This window comes from Patiria miniata, unplaced genomic scaffold (assembly GCF_015706575.1).
Source record: "Patiria miniata isolate m_02_andy unplaced genomic scaffold, ASM1570657v1 HiC_scaffold_7, whole genome shotgun sequence".
Classification (NCBI taxonomy): Eukaryota; Metazoa; Echinodermata; class Asteroidea; order Valvatida; family Asterinidae; genus Patiria; species Patiria miniata.
Genome location: NW_024037074.1, coordinates 9,999,604 through 10,022,674, shown reverse-complemented (window position 1 = coordinate 10,022,674; position 23,071 = coordinate 9,999,604). Strand labels below are relative to the sequence as shown.

The following is a 23,071-nucleotide window of genomic DNA, read 5'->3' as shown; positions in this document are numbered from 1 at the left end:
CTCTCGTCGTTATTCGTCCCGTACGCGGTCAATCGTCGGCATATATCCTCACGCGCTATGCACATGCATGTAAAAATACAGCGCGAACAGCGACCTCACGCGGCCACTATTTTTATGCAAATCAGTTGGAGACGATCTCGAGCCTTGGTTCAATCATCCATGTGAGGTTTTGGGGGTGGTGCTCATTATGTTAATAGCCTTAGCTGACCTTAAATGTCGTTTTCTTATTGGTCGATCGTTGCGTGGAAACTTGCATAGTGAAATGTGGCACCGTACATAATCCATACACGTACACATTGTGTGTCTCTGCACACGGCACCAATGCACAAAAACTGTGGTTCCTGTCACGTCCGCAAAAGGCGAAATAGCTGCAAATAATTTGATGACGTCCGGATTTACCAAGGTGTGATTGGACACTCCACATATTAGCCCCGCCTACATTATCTGTATTCGCATACGAGGTACGAGGTCGTGCGCTGGAAATCTAGCGCAAAGTAAAGAAAAACATAAGCTTTGGCTGACGATTGAACCAAGGCTCGAGATCGTCTCCAACTGATTTGCATAAAAATAGTGGCCGCGTGAGGTCGCTGTTCGCGCTGTATTTTTAAATGCATGTGCATAGCGCGTGAGGATATATGCCGACGATTGACCGCGTACGGGACGAATAACGACGAGAGCATTGACCAAGGCTAAGTAGTTGTTGAAAAAGTAAGACGGTCAAAGTCTTGTTGAGGAGAGCCGATTGCCTACCAAATGGGTACAACAACGGAGAACTAGGAACAACTGCTGCTGTGTGACCGCAGATAAGGCCCGACAATGAAAGACACAAAAGCTAGTTTCTGCTCAAGATTAAAGCTACAGTCCATCATTTGCAGCTATCCAAAAAGTAACTGGCGCAATTATTGTTGCAAAACATACTTGGTTGAAAGATAGTAAGGGGACTAAACTCCCTGCGAAATTACTTTTTTCTGGCAATGAGCTGTCATTTTGAAGAAATCATCAAAAGAAGGCCTTTCCAACGGTGCATCTTAAGAAGAACTGTTGGAAATTTTTGTTAGTAGTTCGTTTTAATATTCGGCGAAATGCGCGCAAGCGTTGATACGACGAACACGGACGCGCGGTTGCTATAATTCGTCACATCGGTGCGCGACATCGCGTAGCCGCGATCGGCTCAGTGAGAACGTGTCTCGGACACTGAATTCAGGCCAAATTCAAAACATGATTCAGCAACTTTTGATTTGAAATCGAGTTGCTAGAATGTTGTTTTTCTCGAAATATACAGCTGAAGCTGAGCTGAAACTTCATCAGGTTAGTTGTTCAGCACCCTTCTTAAGATTTTGAGCACAAAGTTACAAATTATGGACTATATCTTTAAGTAATATTTATAAACTCTTACCTGTGAAAATGGGGAAACATGTCAATGAAAAGATTGCGAAGCTCATCCTTGTCGATGGAACCACTCTTGTCCTGCACACAGAATAAAAGGAACCAGTCAATAAAACTCGCCAATGGTTGTGTCTACAGACTAATCTAATGTGCGCCACTATTGAGATGGTGCCAATTTCAGTGCATGCTCAATGCATTCTTAATTTCAGGCGCATGTGCAATTTAAAACCCAATGTTGTAGTCGAGTCCATCACAAGTCCCTGCAAGTCCATCACAAATCCATCACAAGTCCTTCAGTGTCAAGTAAAGTCACTATTCAAATGAAGTGGTACAAAAGCATTTCTTTGTCATTGTTCATTCCGTTACTTGTGACTTGACTTATGAAAGGACTTGTGATGGACTACAACACTGCCTGAGGGCACCAGAAACGTCGGTGAAGGGCAAAACCTTATTTGATTTACGTCACCCCGATGCAAAATTCCATCTTATGAATACAACACTGCCTATTAGTCAAAGGGCACTAAGTGCATGCGTTCCACCTGTGGGAGAAAGTTATGCAACCTCAGTATTATAAATGAATGCGCAATGACTTATAAATCTGGTAAAGGGATAAGTCTATTAATCCAATTGCTGATTGTCTCAGATATGACCCGAGTCAGATATCAATCAAGGAATTCAAAGCAGCCACCAGGGTGGAAACATGTAGCCATACATGTACATGGGTACCACATGCTACAGTGAGTGTGACGAATAACATTAAGTGGAATCCGGCCACCAGAATTAGAAGCTTTCACTGCAGTGGTGTCACGCTCATGCGCATGCTGCACGCGTTTTTAACCCTTTGACACCGGGTGGGGGCTATAGACGTAGCTGGATGAAAGCCGATAAACCGGGGGACTGCTATAGCAGCATTCCTATTGCATATCCACATTCATTCATAGACAACGGCCGAATGCCTGCACGTATACACATTCCACTCCAAGTGCAGCTGTCCATGGCCGAACGAGACGCACGCGCATTTTGGAATTCCCATTCGTCGAAGGAGCCCGGAGTGCATCCGTACTACCTGAGCGCGACTCATACGAGCCTGGTGCCGCCGCAGAAAATGGCTGCCGCTAGATTTGTCCACAGAGAAGAAAACTCATGACATTTTGCTACCGGTACCAACGATGTTCAGAAGTTGTTGCTTATAAATGCAACCAATACAAAACGTTGCCAATGATTTCTCATTGGTTATGGGCAAAAAAATTGCGAAGGTTGGCAATATTTGTTTGAGTAGAACACACCCCTGATCTCAATCAATGACATGAATGAAGCCAATTACAAAATGTGTTTGAAAACGCTGGCCATGGATTAACAGCCACTGTGGCAACAATGGCTTATAAATGTGACAATCCTTAGCCTCGAACCAACATCAATTTTGAAATGGTCACCCGCTGATGATTTTAACAGTTACTTAACTTGGATGCAAAGTAATCCAGGAGAAAAGGATCGTTGTAACATACTTACTGCATCGTAAAAATCAAACTTCTGTTTGGCATCAGCTATTTGAACTGCTGTCAGATCCTGTTGGAATAAAGATTGATTCCGATAAATAAACAACAATTCCAAAGTCATTCCGTTGAAAAATTGAAATTGGAAGCTCATTTATAGTCAAGTATAGTATTATTTCCTTGTTTTTTACACAAAAAATGCATGCAATGAAAATGAAGAAACATCAAGCACATAATTGTTGATGTCAGTCAAAAAGTACTTATTCAATGTAGAAAATATCAAGTTCCATCATGTTGACATGTAAGCTGAATAGGGCTGTCCATTTCCGAATAAATTATTCAAAGCTGCATTTGACCGAATATTCAAAACTTGTTGATCAAGTTTTTACATTTACTAGCTGCAACAACGTGCTGCACCAAGGCCAAAAATAAAAAATAGTTCTGCTTCCGGTTTCCCTACCTAGTACCTACCCTATTCTGACAGCCCCTACCCTAATTTTTTTATTGGAAAAATGACTGTAACAATCAAAATGTTTATATAGATCGATTTTTTTCCCATTATAAAGTTTCCACAGTACTTTGAAGTTAAGCCTGAATACTTTTTGTGTTCGTAACACACGCTTGAAGGCGTAAAAATCCTGAAAAAGAAAATAACAAAATGGAAAGAAAGAAAAATTAAAGGTTTTTGCCCTAAGCCTATTCCTCTGAAGTCTACCTAAATTGTCCATGCATTCAGGCATCCTTTTGGGATGTTCCACTAAGAAATTTCATGCAATGTCAGGTTTTATTACAACATCTAAAACTACAGATATTTGGTCCGAAAAGATGTTAAACCAAAACAGGTCCCAAACAAAATAACAAAAAAACACACACAAACACCCAACATGCTCACATGCAGACAATAAGAATTAATCCATTAATAATTCTGTACAGAATTTCTTGTTAGTGTGCATCCTTGTAATGTGAAAATAAAAACGTGTTTATACATGTACTTTACAATTTTAATTTGTTAAAAAACAGGACAGATTTAACCTTTTCTCAAATGAGTTACTGTAAACTGGGGGAAGGGGGGGGGGGGTTAAAGGAGGTGGAGAACCCAAGCCTGAAAAAAATCAGCTGAAAATAACATAGAAAAAATCTCAAATGGGAGAACAGATTAATGTGAACAAAAAGTTATAATTGCATAAAATATTATTTACGTAGGTGCTCCGTACATGGTTCAAGAGTGATAGCATGTCAAATGATCAAAGTGATTAGTTCTTAACTCTTTCAGTGCCCGCGAAATTTGAAAAGTTTAACCCTAAAGTGCCCAACTTCGAGCTTTTTTGTTAATTGTTCGAAATTCTGTAAAAAAAAAAGTAAATAAGTTTCACGCACTAAATTTGTTGTTGTTGCTCTCTGGTATATTCTTGATATATTGGAAGGTCAAAAGTAGTCACAAACATAGTGATATACCCTGAAACACTGGCCTGAACACAGGGGAATTTCGCACTTTTTGCAGAAAATACGAGATTTAGTGCTGCGCCCTCTCGCAAGAACTTGAATGAAAAAATAAATACAGGTCGTACATGCATGAAAATGGTACCATTAGAAAGAGCGAGAGCGCCCCTTTTTGATAACATATTTACTCTACCTCGTACATGTACGAGGTTTGGCAATTTTAAGTACGAACATTTACGAACATTACCTCGTACATGTACGAGGTTGGCGCTTTTGTACTAACAAATATACCTTGTACATGTACATGTACGAGTTTGGCACTGAAAGAGTTAATGTCCAAAAGGCAGATATGGAAAGTGTGATACGCACAAAATGTTCAAGTCCTGCTTTATCTAAGATAGAACTACAAAAGCAATATGTATATCTATAAAAGTAATATGATGTTAAAAATGTAAAGCATGAAAGAAAACTACGGCACATCTACCTTTGGTATGTTAATATCCTGTGTAAGAAAAGGAAGCAAGAATAAGACATGGATCATTCACAACTTTAAGAAAGTACATCGTACACTGTCCTTTAACCCTCCAGCTATTCAAACAGTCACGGACAGTCAAAAGTCACTTCCACTTTCCCCTGCTATACTTTTAACAAAGGCTAGTCACCAGCAGTCAGATCATATGTTATGCAAGCACTGTGACTACATGTAGTCAAACTGGGTCAACGGACAAAGCAGGCAAGTTGTGGTCACAACTGTTTTATCACTCACCGGGAGTCAAAGCATAGCTGTATCAAGTTACTTAAACAGTCCCAGTCAGTCAATCCTGCTTTATGTAGGCTGGGAATTCTTAACTGTTGAAAACAGTCACTTGTTTGATTTTGACTGAAAGGACTACTTGGCACAGAATGTATGTTTGCATAGGAGGGTTAAAGATGATATCTGGGCCCTACTATTTGTCTTATGTTAAAACTCCTAGATACAAAATCATTGTGAAAAGTTAAAGTTTATTTTGGGATCTAAGAAAATAAAAACACCTTTTTTTGTCATGATAATGAGGTAATGATACAATATGCATTATGATGCCATTGTTTGATGTGCATGTACATGTATTCACTGAGTTCTTAAGATGTGCAAATGATGTGCTTCAGGATCTTATCTACATGTATCCTCAAATTTTCAAATCGGAGAAACTCTTTCGTCCAAGTTTATTAAACAAGGTATTATGATGCCATATAATGGCAGTGTCCAATCACGTTCATCATCAGAGTGCATTCCTAACTTCCAAACCAAAGAATACTTAAGGATTTTTACTTGAATGAATACTTAAGTGCAAGCAATGGACATACCTCTGCATTGGAGTGTGATCGCTGTAGGCCTGACCTACTAGACTGTTCATTGGCTCGTCGTAGCAACTCACACAGGAGGGGCTTGCCTCTTGTCTTCTCCGAGTCCACCAGGCCAAGGTCCTTGGCGAGACTGTCCCTACCTTCGTATTTCTCCCCCTGAACAAAATAAATATGAACATTATTGACTGCTCTGGTGATAAAGCAATGCAAGCTTGGTCTTTGAGGTGATCCCTGGAGCAGTATATTTTACCGCCGAGTCAAATGAAATGAGTAAGGGATCATCATGAAAACTTTTCATACTAGATATACAATGTACAGGCTCACCCATACTGAAATTTGTATCCTTGTGGAGACATTTCTTTGTTCTCGTGTAGTAAAGTTTTCGAGTTTGGAAGTGAAGTTTCAAAATGCTCTTATTTTAACCAGAATTAATTTCCTTGGCTGAAATTCGGACTTAATATCCCTTTTCTAAAACTCTGCCATTTGCGACCGATCAACCAAACCTTGGAAATTCCTAGTTTTTGAGTAAAATCCGTATATCTATTTCGTGAAAACCTTGTGGAGACATTCATTTATAGAAATTGCCCTGTGGAGACGTATACAATCTTTTGTTCCCTATTGTGTGCACGTCTCCAGAGGGCACGGTGTATCAGATCATCAGTGCTTGCAATATTCCATGAGCTCAATGAACCATTTCGGATCCTGATAAACAAACTTACAAAATTTGTTTCCGGGTTGAAGACGGCAAGTGTGAAGTCCAAATGGAAGAGTTCTAAAAATTCCTGAAGCAGGGAGGTTGCCAAAACACCTGTTGAAAGATAAAACATTCAATAAAATAGATAAAGTGCATGTTCACGTGCTATATTTAACCGTTGTATTATCATGATGTAATGAGTCAATCCTTCTGGTATCCCCCACCAAAAAGTTGATCGTTCTCAACAAATTAATGCAAATTTTCTGAGAATGTAAAGAAATTTGCCAACTTTCCTAAATTTCTGAAAATGATCTCTTTGGAAATTGGTTCCCTCTAACAAATACTTTAACTCCCTTTATTGTACTGGCACTGTTGCAAAAGCAAGCATGCATTTGTACAATAACATAGATGTGCATACAGTATCATAATTGAAAAAGAGTTCGCGGAAAGATTTCCATATACGACATGTACGAAGTTCACTTATTTTCCTCTGTATTGACCAACAAGCCCCCAGATAGCAATTTCATGTCATCAAAGTCAATTTGAGCAGTGAGAAAATACAAGCATTTTCTTAGAAAACACTTAGAATTTTTCAGTCCAATCTCATAGGGTTTGTACACAGGGTGTTGAGTGAACTGCATAGCACTGGAAAAGTAGACGCTATATATAAAAAGTTAATTAACTGACACCTGAAACAACCAGTCCAACATCTCTTCAGTACTGCATCAATCAACTGTCAGCTGACTGTGCCAAAAGAAATATCTAGGATGTCGGGTACTAGGTCACTATTTCTACACATTTCTCCTTAGTCAGGCACCAGACTAATGACACTGAATGAAGAAGTCAGTCTTGTCAAACAGTTAGACCATGGATGGACATGTAGAAGTTTAGTCTTTAGCCTCATTTTGAAATCATTTGACTTCCCTCTCGTGTGCAAGCCACTGCCAAATATTGAAGAAAAGTCTCCTTTAAAAATTGAATTGAGTCTTCAAACTTTGTTGGTGAAATACTGAGGAACTTTTCTTTTGCCCAGTAACAGTTTTGCAGAAATTTGCTGGTTAAAGAGAGAGTAAAGTTGGCCTGGTCTTCTTTTGCATCGTTTTGAGCACTTAAGAACCCAGTCTGCATTGATATTAACATTGTATTAACTTTTTTAAATAGATGTGTTTGCATTCTTTCCTTTGCTCAGATCAACAACACTTATGGTACTGTCAGATTAACTTCATCGTTCCCAGTTCAAGGCATTCTAGGAATCCAACATACCCTCCTTGGTAGTGAGGAATTTCTTCAGCTCCTGGTTGATGAAGGGAGTTTTGTTCTGCACAGCATCTTGCTCTTCAAGGGCGAGGAAGACACTTGCTCTCAGCTCAGCCTAACGTCAAAGGAAAACAATAGGTAGGCCTATACTTCTGGCAACATCATGCAGAATGTATGTGTACAAGTATGGGGGTTCAAGTTTCTGCATATTGTAGCTTTGGTATAATTGTGCAACAAGTACTACATTTTTTAAATTACTGTGCAGATACAACTTCTTTCTTTCAAATTTTAAGCAATGAAGTACATGTAGGCCAAAAAAGGGCCATCATGTAGTGTATGGCCCCGTTTCCGACAGGAAACAAAAATCTACTTTTTTATTGGACTTTACATTGTACCAAACTAGTTAGCGACATTACATGTATGTACATGTACATGCAGTAGAAACAGGGCATGGTTTTTCTTTTTTTTAGGGAAATTTTGAGATTTATTTAAAGCGACAATGAAGACGACAAAATGCAACACGAATATAAAGATGGGACCACTGCGACGCACAAATTGAACAAGCAAAACTGCGTTGATTCCCATGGCACCAACCATAAGACACGTAACAAATTCACATTTTCTACCACAAGAAACTGATCAAAATTACAAAAAATGGTGTCATTGAAATTAAGAGAACATTGAGAAGTCTGTTTTAGATTTTAAAAGTCATTTGGGATGATAAAAAGCCACCCTTGATTCTAATTTTATGAAAAGTAAAGAGGGCCCTACACATTGCTACACTGAGCTCATCGACCATGTTGACAGTATCCGCCTAGCTACGCTGTACTTTTCTACACAAATGACAATCACCGCGAAAAGACAAGAATTGCTGATTATCTCCATTAACAAAAATGGGCGAATTTGAATTTTATTCAGAATGTTAATGACTTATAATGTTAATTGTTATTATACTGTCATGCGGAATGCACTCAGGAAACTTCCATCCTTCTTAGCTGGAGTTACCCAGCCCTGAGCTTTATCATTGGGTTGTCTATAAGGGCTGGAGCGAATTTTTCTCGTAACTTGTAGTATTTGCAAAAAAATTTGGAAAATGTTCAATTTTGTCCCCGTTACACACTAATTGCAACTGCAACTCACCCCAAACTTGCCTGGAATAACCATTACACAGGTCCTTGAAGTAAAAAACGATCCACGATGAAGATTCAGCCTACAATTGCAGTGAAAACAGGAGGAATAACCGCTAACTTGACAACCTTGCTGGATTGGCCAGGACCGCCATTGGTTTGTGCACAAAAAAAATTGTGTACAATGAATGGCGGTCGATTAACAGGCACAGAGAGAGCGATCGCTGTCAACTACTCGGTTTGGCCGGCTGCGCTGGCTGTTGGCGCATGACGTCACGCGGAAGCGTAACACCCGATGACTGTTTTATGCACTAATATGAGGTTTACCACTCGCATCACAGCTTTGGTACTGGAACCGCAACCAATAGTGCATGAAACAGTCATCGGGTGTTACGCTTCCGCGTGACGTCATGCGCCAACAGCCAGCGCAGCCGGCAAAACCGAGTAGTTGACAGCGATCGCTCTCTCTGTGCCTGTTAATCGACCGCCATTCATTGTACACAATTTTTTTTGTGCACAAACCAATGGCGGTCCTGGCCAATCCAGCAAGGTTGTCAAGTTAGCGGTTATTCCTCCTGTTTTCACTGCAATTGTAGGCTGAATCTTCATCGTGGATCGTTTTTTACTTCAAGGACCTGTGTAATGGTTATTCCAGGCAAGTTTGGGGTGAGTTGCCGTTGCAATTAGTGTGTAACGGGGACAAAATTGAACATTTTCCAAAATTTTTTGCAAATACTACAAGTTACGAGAAAAATTCGCTCCAGCCCTTATAGACAACCCAATGATAAAGCTCAGGGCTGGGTAACTCCAGCTACATCCTTCTAAAGTTCTATGATTATTGATGAACAACAGATTGTTTCTATGTATGTATTTGCATCATGAACTTTCATTTGGTAGGAAAAGTACAAAATAGAAACTAGGCCTACATAAAGTCTAGTCCGAGTAACTTGGACCTAACTTATCGCCTTTTTTAACATTTGGACATGGTCTAGACTATCGCCAGACCATGTCCAAATGTTAAAAAAGGCGATAAGTTAGGTCCAAGTTACTCGGACTACATAAAGTCATACTCATAATGTTGACTTGTTGTCATAAGGAAACTGCATGCACTTGTCTGTCACTGTCATGACTGTGTCTGTGTAAACAGTTTTCAATGCATGACAACATTTTATCTCTTACGAGAATATTAAGTATTAAACACGGACACACAATGCACATAATGGAACAGTAATATTACCCTGATCTTCCCCAGAACTCCGCTACTTTCGAGGGTTTGGGCCACCAAATCCCTCAGTTCGGTATCTTCGTCGGCAGACATCGTTGAAAATGTTGCGGTTAATGTATAGCGCGCCCTCACTCGACAATTGAAATACCGGCCGGTTTGTCAGTCTGTACCAACGACTGATTCCTGTGCGGCTAGTACAGTCTGAGTTTAAATAAAAGCATCGTGTTCATAATAAATTCACTTATCCACAACCAATAAACACAAACATTGCTGAATAAACTAATTCGTACATTCGTCAGTCATTGAAGAAAAAATTAGGATTTTTCCCTTTTGCTTTGCAATTTTTGCAAACAAACAACGTGTTGCAATTATAATTTCTCTACCTGAAACAGTCGTAGGATATACGACACAAGACACGTCACGAGACAACACAAAAAATACACTGACGTCTCGATCATCACATACATGTCATATGTCATCCGATCCATCGTATTGTATGTACGTGCACGCGACTAGAAATGACATATGGACACTGTAGAGATGTGACCTGCATAATACAGGATTATTTTCTCCTGATTAGTGAGTTCATACACAACAATCGGTTTATAAAGATCAAGTGAGTAGTACCAGCTAGCAACAAGTAGGACAATTTCACAGGAGAAATATGGCTGCGTGGTGGTGGAAACTCGGCCCAGTAAATGTCCTTCTTTGCAGTTTTCTACTGACCGTGTTTTCTGCATCTCCCTATTACAAGCAGGCGCCCTCAACGTCGGACGCCCCGTTAGTTTTGCTTGTCTCCTTTGATGGATTCCGGTGGGATTACTTGGACAGAAACAAGACCCCAAGTTTCGATAGTTTCGTCCGAGACGGGGTCAAAGCCAAGTACCTTTTCGACACGTTCGCGTCCAAGACGTTTCCGAACCACTACACGATTGCGACCGGATTGTACCAAGAATCGCACGGCATTGTGGGGAATAATATGTACAATGTGTCAACAGGAGCCAAGTTTACCCTGCGTCACAAATTCAACTCGTCGTGGTGGGAAGGCGGGGAACCAATCTGGGTGACCAATCAGAATCAAGGGGGTCACAGCGGCCTCATTATGTACCCCGGCATGGAGATCCAAATACGCGGCCAATACCCATCCTACAGACTGCCGAAGTACAATTCTACGTTCCCGTACGAGGAGCGCATCAACATCATGACGAGACTTTTCGCCAACGGCTCGATAAATCTCGGACTATTATATTTCAGGGAACCGGATCACTCCGGCCACATGCTCGGCCCCAACTCACCAGACATGGATGCTGTCATTCAGATGTGCGACGAAACCCTGGGATACCTGATGAAAAAGCTGCGGGATGCAGGCTTGGGGGACAGAGTGGACGTTATCGTCACGTCCGACCACGGGATGACGCCAGTTTCCAAGGACAACTTCACGCAGTTGGATGATTTTGTTGACCCCGAGCTTTACTATTACACAGATAATAATCCTGTGATTGGTATTTGGCCACACAAAGGTGCATACTCAACTTGAAGAATTCATCAAAATGAAAATACATGTTGTAGGCCTATTGCTAATTCTTAGCGGTTGTCTACAATATTGTTTACAATATTGTTGTACAGTACATCAGAAGTGTACAATGTACACTAGTGCTGGCAATTTTCAAATGATTTTATAGTACTCGTTACCAGAGGTGGCAGCAAGTCATTTTTTGCAAGTCCAAGTCAAGTCACAAGTCACTGTTTGCAAGTCCAAGTCAAGTCACAAGTTATTAGGTCCAGTCACAAGTCAAGTCACAAGTCATATGGTCTAAAAACAAGTCAAGTCACAAGTATCTTTGCAAGAACACGTCAAGTTGCACATTATTTTGTCCAGCTGTAATAAGCTAAAAGAATTAACCTGGCGTGAAATTACGAGTTATTTTGAACATGCCTCCTTAATTCCCCTTTTTCAATGTGTTGCAATTACTATTCTTGTAGTTTATCACATATCTGTCGGATATTAGCCCTTTGTATACTTTAATAAATTTACTTTACATTGTAGAAATAAATGTTGAGATGACCGTGAAAAAAAAAAGACTTCCTCACTCGATTACATGTAGTATACTAACACTTTATTGTTCAATTTTCATGTATACTAAACGCCTACCAATGGTTAGGCTATCCGGTATTTTACATGCAATTGACAAAGGCCTGCTTTCTTTTCATGAAAGGTTCCTTTCAAAGTTTGTTCAACCAATACATTAAGCAACAGACAATTGGTCATTGAAAACTGTAGTTTGTTGTGACAGTCTTATTGAAAACTTTTGAAACTAGTGGGAACTATTCATTTTACTGGATTCAGTCACTGAGGTCTATTTTCTGGAATGAAAAAGCTAATTAAAAGTATAATAGCTTAATTAAAGTGTATTGGGTCGCTCAAGTAGCGTCTGACTTGGATTGGTAACAAGTCATTTTTTGCAATCCCAAGTCAAGTCACAAGTCATTGTTTGCAAGTCCAAGTCAAGTCACAAGTCAAAGCTGGTATTTACAAGTCGTGGGCAATTCCACGGTAACGGAAGGACGTTTTCACTCATGAAACAAAATTTCAAATGTGTGTATCACAGACACTGTTCATAGTTACAGCAAACAAATGTCAAAATTGTATTGCTATAATGCTACTTTCATTTTCCACACTTTTGGGGGGCATGAATGCCTCCCGTTTATGAATTATGAATATTAATGAGGTCGGTAACGGAAGGACGGTAAAACGGACAAGGGTTTTCCAACTTACTCGCGTTTTGCGTAAACTCTGTGAATTTTATGGGGCAATTATATTTTAAAGGTAAGAAATGGAATCCCTGAAGCTTTATCTATACTATACCGCCTTTCATTTGACTTTAAGTGTTTCGGTAATATAATTACAACGTTTTAAGCCGATTATGATTTGGTAACGGAAGGACGGTAACGGAAGGACAAAAGGTTTACTCAATTATAGCATGAACAAAATGTGAATTTACACTAATTATACAAGTGAAACAGATTGCTGAAATGTGTAACTGAATGTGAAATCTACAATATGCAGACCTGGCATAAATAATTATACCCAAGAAACTATTGAGATAAAGATAGAAGCCTGCTAATTAATGATAACAAAAGTAAAACGAAAACTACCCAAAACACATAATTCACGAACACAAGACAACTACAGAAATGGACTTCAAACCCATCACCTCAATCCTTAAAAGTTTAAATACACAGTTTTTGAGCACTTGAGTATATTGGTTACATGTTCACCAACAACTTTTAATAATAATACCGGTAGGTTCAGTGGTTTACTTAAAGGGTGGGGGGGGGGGGGGGGGGGCGACCAGCCTACATGTACATTTAAGGTAAAAACATCTACCGGTAGAACTGATGGCTTCAGTTAGGTGTTGCTTTTAATTGAACTCTAAAATCAACGTTTGAAATCAAATTACAATGATTTAGAGTAGTAACAATTAATTTATAAACATCTAAACTGAAATTGTTAACTTGGGCATAATTTGTCAAAGATTGCACCTCACATGTCTTACACATGTAAATTGAATGAAAGTGCCCCAAAGTACCGGCACTTTCTGCCATCTCATTTTTGACTTAATTTGCTTCTGGAATGGCTTCACAGTTAATTCGTATCTTTCTCTATTGTTCATGAATGCTGATGGCAGCAACTTTATGATTTGATTTTCTGCAACAACTCCATACATGTACAAGTACTGGTACATCAGGATATATGTACATGTACATTGTACATGTTGTACATGCCTGTGCCTTCCTTTGTAATAAACACCTTGCCCTGCTTATCCCGCTTTTGTGAAGGTGGGTCACATGAATGTCCTTTCAATGCTCATTATACATGCATGTATTTGCAGTGATTTTCATTTTTCAAACATGAGCGCAAATGTCGTAACATTTGATAAAAATACGATTTGTCCTTCCGTTACCGTCCTTCCGTTACCAATTTGGTAACGGAAGGACATGATTTAATTAATTGTAATTAAAAAACGAGAAGTACAGCAGTGTCAGTTATAATGTCATATTGAAGGCCTACCTAAACTTGCTTTGCACAATAACTTTCATTGCATTCATACTGCAAGTTTTAAAAATAAATTAAAAATATGTATTTTTTCGGTAACGGAAGGACATTTTCGAAGGCTGAAATATTAGGAGTCACTGAAGCGAAGCAAATTACGCAAAACATTAAAAACAAGTTTTAGTCGGTTTTTCAAGACCAATACTTTCTCATGATAGAAACTGATGGCATTAGTACATATTTTTGTGTGTGTTTTGGTAGAATACTTTCATATCACTATTTATCACATTTTTAGGATTAAAACAGGATTATTACATAATCCTATTTTTTGGTACCGAAATGTATAAAAAATTAAATTCTGACTTCAAATCTTGAAAATATAGACTTTTAGCTTTCATTTGATGCCAAATTTGTTTAAGTCACATGTATTTGAATTTTTTGGTGTCATGTCCACTTTGGTGTGGAATTGCCCTCAAGTCACAAGTCACAAAAATAGCGACTCGAGTCCGACTCGAGTCCAAGTCACATAACTCGAGTCAGCAACTCTGCTCGTTACTCAATTATTTCAAAGTGTACTGAACCGATTATTCAACTATTCAATACTTGCGATTCAAGAATCTGCCCTTGCTGGTCAAAAATTGCATACAAAACTTGCTGGTTATAATTTGTATGCGGCATTGCATACAATTATTATTGGCAACTGATTTGCAGTAAGTAGGCCTACTGTATAACTGTCAAGGGACTTAACCCACCTAAATGAATGGGACCACTAAATGGGTATCGACAAAATATTCCCCTCAAGGAAAAGTGGTAGCTGACGAGAAGAAAACAACACAACTGCACAATTGAAATAACATCACAGTCAAAGATGCCACGCAAAAAAAGTCACACACTTGGGCCTAATTCTGCATATATATATTTTTTTTTGTGAAAATTCAAATTGGCAAAAAGCTATTTGAATTGCGGTTGCTGATCAATTATTCGGTATATTCCGGACAGCTCTTGTGGTTTCTGGACGGTTTGAAACTAAACCAGCAGCTTTTGTCATTATTTAACAGCTGGCTATCTCTTTGCCCCCCCCCCACCCCCCAGAAAAGAATCTTGAGCTGATGAAGTTATAGCACTGTAACTTGCATGTATAGTAAATTACAAATTAGGCCTAAAAAAAAAAAAAGTTATGTTGGCGTAACGGGCCAGAAAAAATAGGGTAGGTAGGTCGGTGTTTTTTTTTTTTTTTTTTTTTTTTTTATCCCAGCAACGAAAATGACATTAAGCCGGTAGTAGTACACGATAACAAAAGAAAACAAGGCTCATCATCAACCTTTCCAAAGGTACCTATCAAAAAGCGGAATCCAAAATCAGACAAAATGTTAGCCGTTTCATCTGCATCGACATCTTTAAGACTTTATATGGACCCGATTCTTCCTTTGAAGTTTGTATATTTAGCACGGTGTAAGTTAACCCGCTTTTACACCATCGGCACAGATCTGGGCGATTACCCCCAGCTCTAGACTTAAATTTATCCGCATTAAACGGTCGAAAATGACCGAAAATCCCCATTTGCCCTTGATGGAAACACTGTACGCTTCGGTACCGGGCGCCATGATGCGACGGCGTACGCGCGTTAACCACGGGCGCGGGCCGGGGGCCGGCTGGGTCGCGTCGGCCGCCGGCGTTACATAATAGTTTACAATTTTTAGAATAAATATATATCAATTGTTATCGTGTAAAATAGTGGAAAATTAATTAAAATAATTTATATTATAATGAACTATTTTTTTTTTTAACATGGAATAAATAGCGAAGTATTTTCAATAGTGTATGTAGCAGTTCGCGCCGTGCAACAGTCTCGGACGAGGCTACACGTGTACTGTACATGTACATGTGCATCTATCATGCATGCATGGTGCATCGATCTCCGCACGCGCACTGCCTGTAGGCCTGCGCGATCTTCTGCATGTTCGTTGTGTCATGGAGAGGAAGGTGCACAACATTGTGCACTCCAAAGTTCCACGCGCGCTATCGTCAATGGTCAGAAATGGTTTCAAAACGTATTTAAAATTCATTTCTATAGATTTTAATTATATTTCTTCCCTTCAAAAAAATTAAAAATATCCAGGGTCGGCCGCATTTTTAGGGTCGGTCGGGTTACGCCAACATAACACTTTTTTTTTTTAGGCCTTACTCAAGGAGTAACTGAGTGGACTAAAAGACAAGTGCTACATGTAATGGCTTAAATTCCTTTCTCCTGTATAAAAATATCAAGTGAATGCTAAAAAAAATATGGAATTCTAAAGTTTATTTCATTTACTGTATGAAGCTCAAAATCAAATGTCCAATTGAATGAAAACATGGATCATGCAGTACATGAATTTCCCTATGCAGTTCTCAGCTTTAGTATGTATTTTCTGCCCCTATTAAGTTGGTACAAGTATATATAAAGATGTGCGCTTTTTCAACATTTTCAAGGCGCCACACCAAAAAATCACATATATGCCAACTTTAACAACAAACTTGATGTTTCATTTGATCAATTTTTTCAAAACACAAATTGGTATAAAAATAACAATTTATAATATTTTTGTTTTTAAATAACAATCACACAGAGAGTGACGTTGACGTCATTTACAACAAGCTCCAGGGAGCCAGCCCTCATGTGTCCGTGTACTTAAAGGACGAGATACCGGCGCAGTACCATTACCGTGACAACCCACGCATCGCACCGATTCTGCTGGTTGCTAAGGAGGGCTGGGCAATTCACGTTGGCAACAAAACAGGGAGTGAGTATCCATAATACAGTTCTATCCAAATGTTTCCAACATATATCAAAGTCTCAAGTGTTTGTGTGGATGCCATATTTTATAGGACAAGTCCAGCAGAGCTTTCTGCGGTGGCACCGCGCTCGGGTAGTACGCAGGCTCTCCGGTTTCGACCAATAGGAATACCTCAATGCGAGTGCGCCTCGTCTTTAAGAACGCATGTAACATGCGCGTGAGCATGACACCACCGCAGTACAAGCTTGCATTGTAATTCTGGTCGGCAGATTCCGCTTTAAAGCTACAGTCCATCATTTGCAATTTGTGCATTTTGTTCAGTTGAAGCAACAAAAGAGTTCAAAATCTAATGAAGGATACTGAGCAACTAACCTGATAAAGTTTCAGCTACATGTAAGCTTCAGCTGTACATTCCGAGAAAAACAGCATTCTAAGATCTCAATTTCAAATCAAAAGTTACTGAATCATGTTTTGAATTGCAGCTATACGCGACGTCGCGCACTGATCCGACGAATTATAACAATGGCGCGCGTGTGTGCGTCGTTCCAATACTTGTGCACGCTGCGCTGAATAACAAAACAAACTACTAATTTAAATTTTCCTACGGTGCTTCTTAAGAATCACCGTTGGAAATGCCTTCTTTCGTTGATTACTTCAAAATGACAGCTTCCCAGAAAGAATAATTTCACAGGGAGTTAAGTTCCCTTACTATCTTTCAACCAAGTTTGTTTTTCAACAATAATTACGCCAGTTACTTTTCGGATGGCTGCAAATGATGGACTATAGCTTTAAAAGTAACCCACCCAATTACGGATTAAAGATCACACTGGTACTAAACGTCCTGTGAAATCGTTTTGTCTGCCTTGCTGTCATTTTGAAGAAATAAAGGAGTCGAGGGTATTTCCAATGATCAGTCGATTGACTGATTTTTTTTAGAAATAAAGAGTGCTATAGACGAAATTGTGTTTCATGATCAAATGATTGTGCATAGTTTTTCACTGTTTTCTCAAAAAGGGTAATATTTTCCTACGAAGATGGCGTCCTATGAGAGAGATCTGTTGACAGCATTTTTCATCAATACACAAAGCAAAGTATATGAACAATTCATAAAATATGTGGACAAAAGTGAATAAAACGGACAAAAGTAGCACAGAATACAAAAAATGGCACTGCTCGATCGCGTGTCTTCAGTACTCTTCACAAATCTGAAGACAACATTATTCAAGAAAAAGCTGCTAAAGTCATCTTGATAAATATTTTGATCCCTAGTATGTGTTACATGTATGATTAAAGTAATAATTTGGATTTTGAAAATACGACAATACATTGCATGATCTGCTAAACATGAATAAGACATTACTGCACAAGCTATTCATTGAGGTATCTTGCAGGATCTGCATATGTTTTTATAGAAAACTAAATTAAAAGCACTGTGAATTAAATGATTAACGACTAACTTTACAGCACTATATAATGGTTTACATTGCAAGATATCATTTTGCATCTTACAGTTTACGAACCTATGCATGCACTTGTTATTAAATTTTATGAATTTTCAAAATGCCATTGAGTCAATGGTCCCTAATTAGTCCTTGTTTTTTCCAGTACTGGATGACTATAAATCCCATGACTAGTTCATTATCTCCACGGCAACCTGCCTCTTGGTTACTATGGTAACTAATGCACTGCATAAGGATTGCATCAGTTGCCGTGTTTCTTGCTGCGTGCCTTGCAATACATGAGGCGTGTGCATACATGTACACGCGCGGCCTTGTTTGTATTAATTGGTTCGACGACGTCAATGGAGTAGGGGCTCAGTCAAGACTGTCAAGATCTTTGATGAAAATCATCGGTCTTGGGCCACTGGGCTGGCTTTCCATCATTCACATCGTTATCATGATTATCTATGAAGTTACCAGTACATGTCTGTGGAGAAAAAAAAAACAAATAGAGAAGAGGAATGTACTGATAAATTAACTTATAACAATTTATTGATGTCACCAATGTTGCAAATATGTATACATGTAATTTTTTACATGATGATGGTTAATTATTCAAGAATACCTTAAAGGCAGAATAAAAAAAAAAACATGTTTCTCGTCCGGGTTTTCAAAAAAAAAAAGGAGGAAGCGGGGCTTTTTTTTTTTTTTTTTTTTTTTTTTTCAAGATTGCCGCCATTTAAAAATTTCCTGCAATTGTTGGTGTTTCCACTGTTCAAACACACTTTTATTTAAAATGAAAGATAAGTTGGACAAGAGAACATGTACAACATACTTTGCAAACATCAAAATAAAAAACTGCCAAATTACAATGAAATGCCTTACTTGACTGTAACGTGAATAATATTCTCAAGCATCCTGTCAAATCAAGGCAGCTGGCGTGTTATCATTTTCAAGAACATTGAAATTTTTGTATCAAGTTGGAAAAAAAAAGATTTTTTTCAAAAACTGCCCGTAATCTACCAAATTTAGTTTAGCGCGCAATTTGTTTGCCATTGGTTACACATCTGTGAATTTCCAAAATTCAGTGAGAAATCAGGGTTCCCGGTCACTCTAAAAATCAGGGAGAACTTGGAAATGTTTGTCGGGGACAACTCGGGGAACTTAGGAAACAACACCAACAATCTTGGAAAATTTGGGGAATTTGACAGTGACTCTGAAGGCAAAGGTTTTTGCACTAGTTTGGCGTATGTGCGTCTTGTGCCATGTGTCCAAGGTGCGTCCATTGACTGACTGGCTGTGGTGGCTTTTTGAATAAATGCTTTGCTGCAACCACCTCTTGACTTCCCAGCAACTTCGTTAAATTGAACATATTTCCAGGGTTCCCACAGAAATCTGAAAACCAAATTCCAGGACTTTTCCAGGTCTAAAATATGACAATTTCCATGACATTTAATGCCATTTTGCAGGAGAAAAAGGTATTATGATACAGATGATAGGCTACCCATTTGCTACATGTCAGCATGTAGCTTTTGAAAATAAATTTAAATCAAAAATGGCATCCTTCCCATCAAAATTAACCCTACATGATCTTGATTTCCATGACTTTCCACGACTTTTATATTTTTACAAACATATTTTTCCAAGACCATGGGAACCAGTTTTGTTTTAGATTGGCCAGTTTATTTGAATATGCTTCTTTTTATTATTTTTTATTTCAAATAGGTCATTTTTTGAACTACAAAGGAAACCATGGTTTTAACAACAGCCTGATGTCCATGCATCCAATCTTTGTCGCCCGTGGTCCTTCATTCCGTCAGGGACTACTGGTGGAGCCCTTTGAAAACGTCAACATCTACCCACTTATCTGCAAGATTTTAGGCCTGGAACCCGCACCGAATAACGGCTCGTTGGAAAATGTACGACGGTTTATTCTATTTTTTGGTTGACTATTAAAAATTCTAACCATATGGGCATTTCATCAAACAAGTGCGAGTGCACAATAAGCTCCGGCCGTGTTGCAAGAAGTCATGCATGAAATTCTTGCATGAAATCGATCAAAATGATCCCTGCCAGAGCTAGAAAATGCGACTCAAAAAAATTTGACGCTACCGGTAGTGGCACATATGGAACACCATACTTTTGGTCAATTTTGGGAACAGGCAGACACAGACAGACCGACCGACCACCAAGTGACATGTAGTTCTGCCAGAGCTTAAAAATCCTTTATGTCCATCAACACCCAGTTTTGAATGAGATTTTAATACACAAACATAATTTATCACTTTATTCTTCATATGTGATGCGATCAAGCTACATGAGTTGTTTTTCGACCCTAGTGAAAAAAAAATGTATTACAGATTTGAAAAGAGCACAATCTCAGCATTACTGCTGTGAAAACCGCATGCTGATACCATCTTTAGTTCAAAAATTATGGACATTGGAACACCAAGAGATGCGATGAAGAGATGTGGCCTGTGTCTCCAAATGAAAATTACCGAAAAAATGACTCATTTTAATAGCTTGATCACATCACATATTTTTTTCCAGCTTGGGGTGCTCTTCAGAGCAGTCCAATTTATAGGATTTGGGAAAATTATTTTTGTTAAATGTAGCTTGCAATCTGCAATATAAAGTAGAATGCAGTGCTTTTCAAAATTCTTCACATTATCCTGATTTGTTAAAAGAAAACAAAAATTGAAATGCCTACAAGTAAATCTATCAAGTAAATGTTGATGAATGCAGCAGTAAGTGGCTTAAATGAACACAATGTATTTCATCATGGGTTAGAAAAGGTCCCTCTTGTCAAAAAGTTACTCCGACGCCTTTTGAAACTCTTTAATTTACAAATGTGTTTTGTTTTTTTCATCAAAGGTGCAAGATTTACTGAAATACTCGGAGCTTGTCACAATAATGACAACAAACGAGAAAGGAATCATCACTGAACCGCCTCCTTCAACTTGGTCTACCGGCACTGTCATCGGTATGTATGTCAATATTCGGAAGGAAAACAGACCTTCACTTCTAGAAACAATTACTCGTTTAACCCTAACCTTTCCAACTCTATCAAAATCCATGCTACTGAAACCGGAGATAAACACCGGCCTGATGGGCCACATTGGCTCGTGACAGACTTTACTACTAGGATGATGGTTTATTACTTCAAACCCTCAACCTGTTGCTTTCTAGCAGGAGAAATGGATCCAAGTCCCACCTATAAAGCAAGAGGAAGCTTGTCATTTTATTGGTTAGAATTAACAAAATCATGCTTTCCCCTACCTTGGTCTTGCGCAGGCATCGCAGTAGCCGGAGCCATACTCCTCGTAGCTGCCTGTCTCCTATTGGCCATGTGTGCCAGGCAGCGGTCCTATCGCCAGCAGCCTAGGGAGTACACGCCCATCGCAGATACATCGCTGGAGGGCGTCGACGAGATTGCTGATTCGGGATTCTCCTCCTACAACTATCCCAACACCAAGATCTGAATCTGGAGAAGGGAGAGGAATAATGGAGGTGGGAGTTTAAGGTGGTGTCCACATATGGCTTTCAATTGCTCATACACCTATGGAAGTGGCTAAGTCTACTTTCCATAGACGCATGTGTTACTAGCCGTAGCCGAGTAGTTTGGGTGTAGCCTCAGTTAAATCTTCACAAGTCCGTGATAAAAGTCTTAACCAGTTTGCGCCGGAGGCCGTGATAACACGCGCTGGCTGTTGTACCCAGGCACAGCTGACGGATTAAGACGTCAAGATTGTCTCGAATCGCCTCCGGGTGACGTCTTAACAGGCTAATCCCTCGTGCCTTTTGTATATATACACACACACAACATGTGTTGATCTTCAATTGGCTGCTTGTGCACGGCCTGTTGTTGTACAATTTAAGCTCTAGTACACACCCCGGAGAATTGAAACATATGAGGTTGTGGCAAGAAATATCGTACAAATACTGTTGAAATTACTGTTGCTAATCATTTTTTTGTGGCATTGGCCGCATTTCAGAAGTAGGCTGGAAAATGTTGCCTTTTGCAAAAATCCAAATTTTCGGCAAAACTAATCCCGGCGCAAAGTGGTTAAGTAAAGTGACAAACCATTCAAATGAACTGATACAAATGAGTCATTCCTTGGACGTTCATCCCATCATAATTGTGATTTGACTTGTCACAGAATTGTGTTCAAAGTTCTATTTTATAGAAAAGAGTAAAGTACATAATGAGGGTGAGGATAATGTGGGGAGGGAGACAAAGAAGACAATTTTGGGTCATGTACGGTATCATGTAATTATAAATTTCATGTTCAAGATTAGGCTATCATAACTCAGCCAGTTTTACCAATTGTACAGTTGTTCTTAGAGACATTAAAGTCCAACAATAGGATCTGTACATGTATGTTAGTGCAAACATGTTTTACACATAGTGTCTATGTACAGAAATCTAATTTTATTGCAAGCCGAGTATGTTTTGACATATTTGAGTGTTAGTTTTTGAACGGTTGTGTAATTTAGGTTCACCTTATGTACGCATGTAGAAACTACTTTTAAAATGTTTTTAACAAGTTCGATTTCCACACTCTACTTTTTGATCAGCCTTAGCACAGTAACAGTTAGAATTTACTGATGTGCTGTAAAAGAACGAGGTATGTTGTACATGTAAATTATGCAATTCTGTTGTCTGATTGTTCAGGAGCAACAGTAGGTCATGTGTTTCTTAATATAACCAATTTAATCACAGCAATGATCCTCGATGACGCAACCTGATCTAGGTATAATGCTAGTGCAAAAATCATACTTGCTGCGACATAGACTGATATATGGTACACGATAAGTGTTTGACCTCGTACAGTGAG

General features: G+C 39.0%; 2 protein-coding genes across 2 annotated transcripts in view; one reads left to right on the top strand and one right to left on the bottom strand.

Moving 5' to 3' along the window:
* Window positions 1-10,696, bottom strand: part of LOC119744857 (centrosomal protein 43-like) — a 17,784-nt gene extending 7,088 nt beyond the window's left edge. Inside the window, exons 1-8 of the mRNA XM_038221033.1 lie at window positions 10,598-10,696; window positions 9,979-10,167; window positions 7,621-7,729; window positions 6,383-6,471; window positions 5,664-5,819; window positions 4,804-4,821; window positions 2,896-2,952; window positions 1,397-1,467 (exon numbers count right to left, since the gene is read on the bottom strand). Of these exons, the coding sequence (XP_038076961.1) occupies window positions 1,397-1,467; window positions 2,896-2,952; window positions 4,804-4,821; window positions 5,664-5,819; window positions 6,383-6,471; window positions 7,621-7,729; window positions 9,979-10,059 (581 nt within the window). The 5' untranslated portion in view covers window positions 10,060-10,167; window positions 10,598-10,696. The remainder of the gene's footprint in view (window positions 1-1,396; window positions 1,468-2,895; window positions 2,953-4,803; window positions 4,822-5,663; window positions 5,820-6,382; window positions 6,472-7,620; window positions 7,730-9,978; window positions 10,168-10,597) is intronic.
* Window positions 10,422-23,071, top strand: LOC119744856 (bis(5'-adenosyl)-triphosphatase enpp4-like). The gene is made up of 5 exons (XM_038221032.1): window positions 10,422-11,486; window positions 16,627-16,800; window positions 19,959-20,152; window positions 21,108-21,216; window positions 21,528-23,071. Exons 1-5 carry the CDS (start codon window positions 10,631-10,633, stop codon window positions 21,713-21,715), a joined length of 1,521 nt encoding a protein of 506 aa, XP_038076960.1. The 5' UTR covers window positions 10,422-10,630; the 3' UTR covers window positions 21,716-23,071.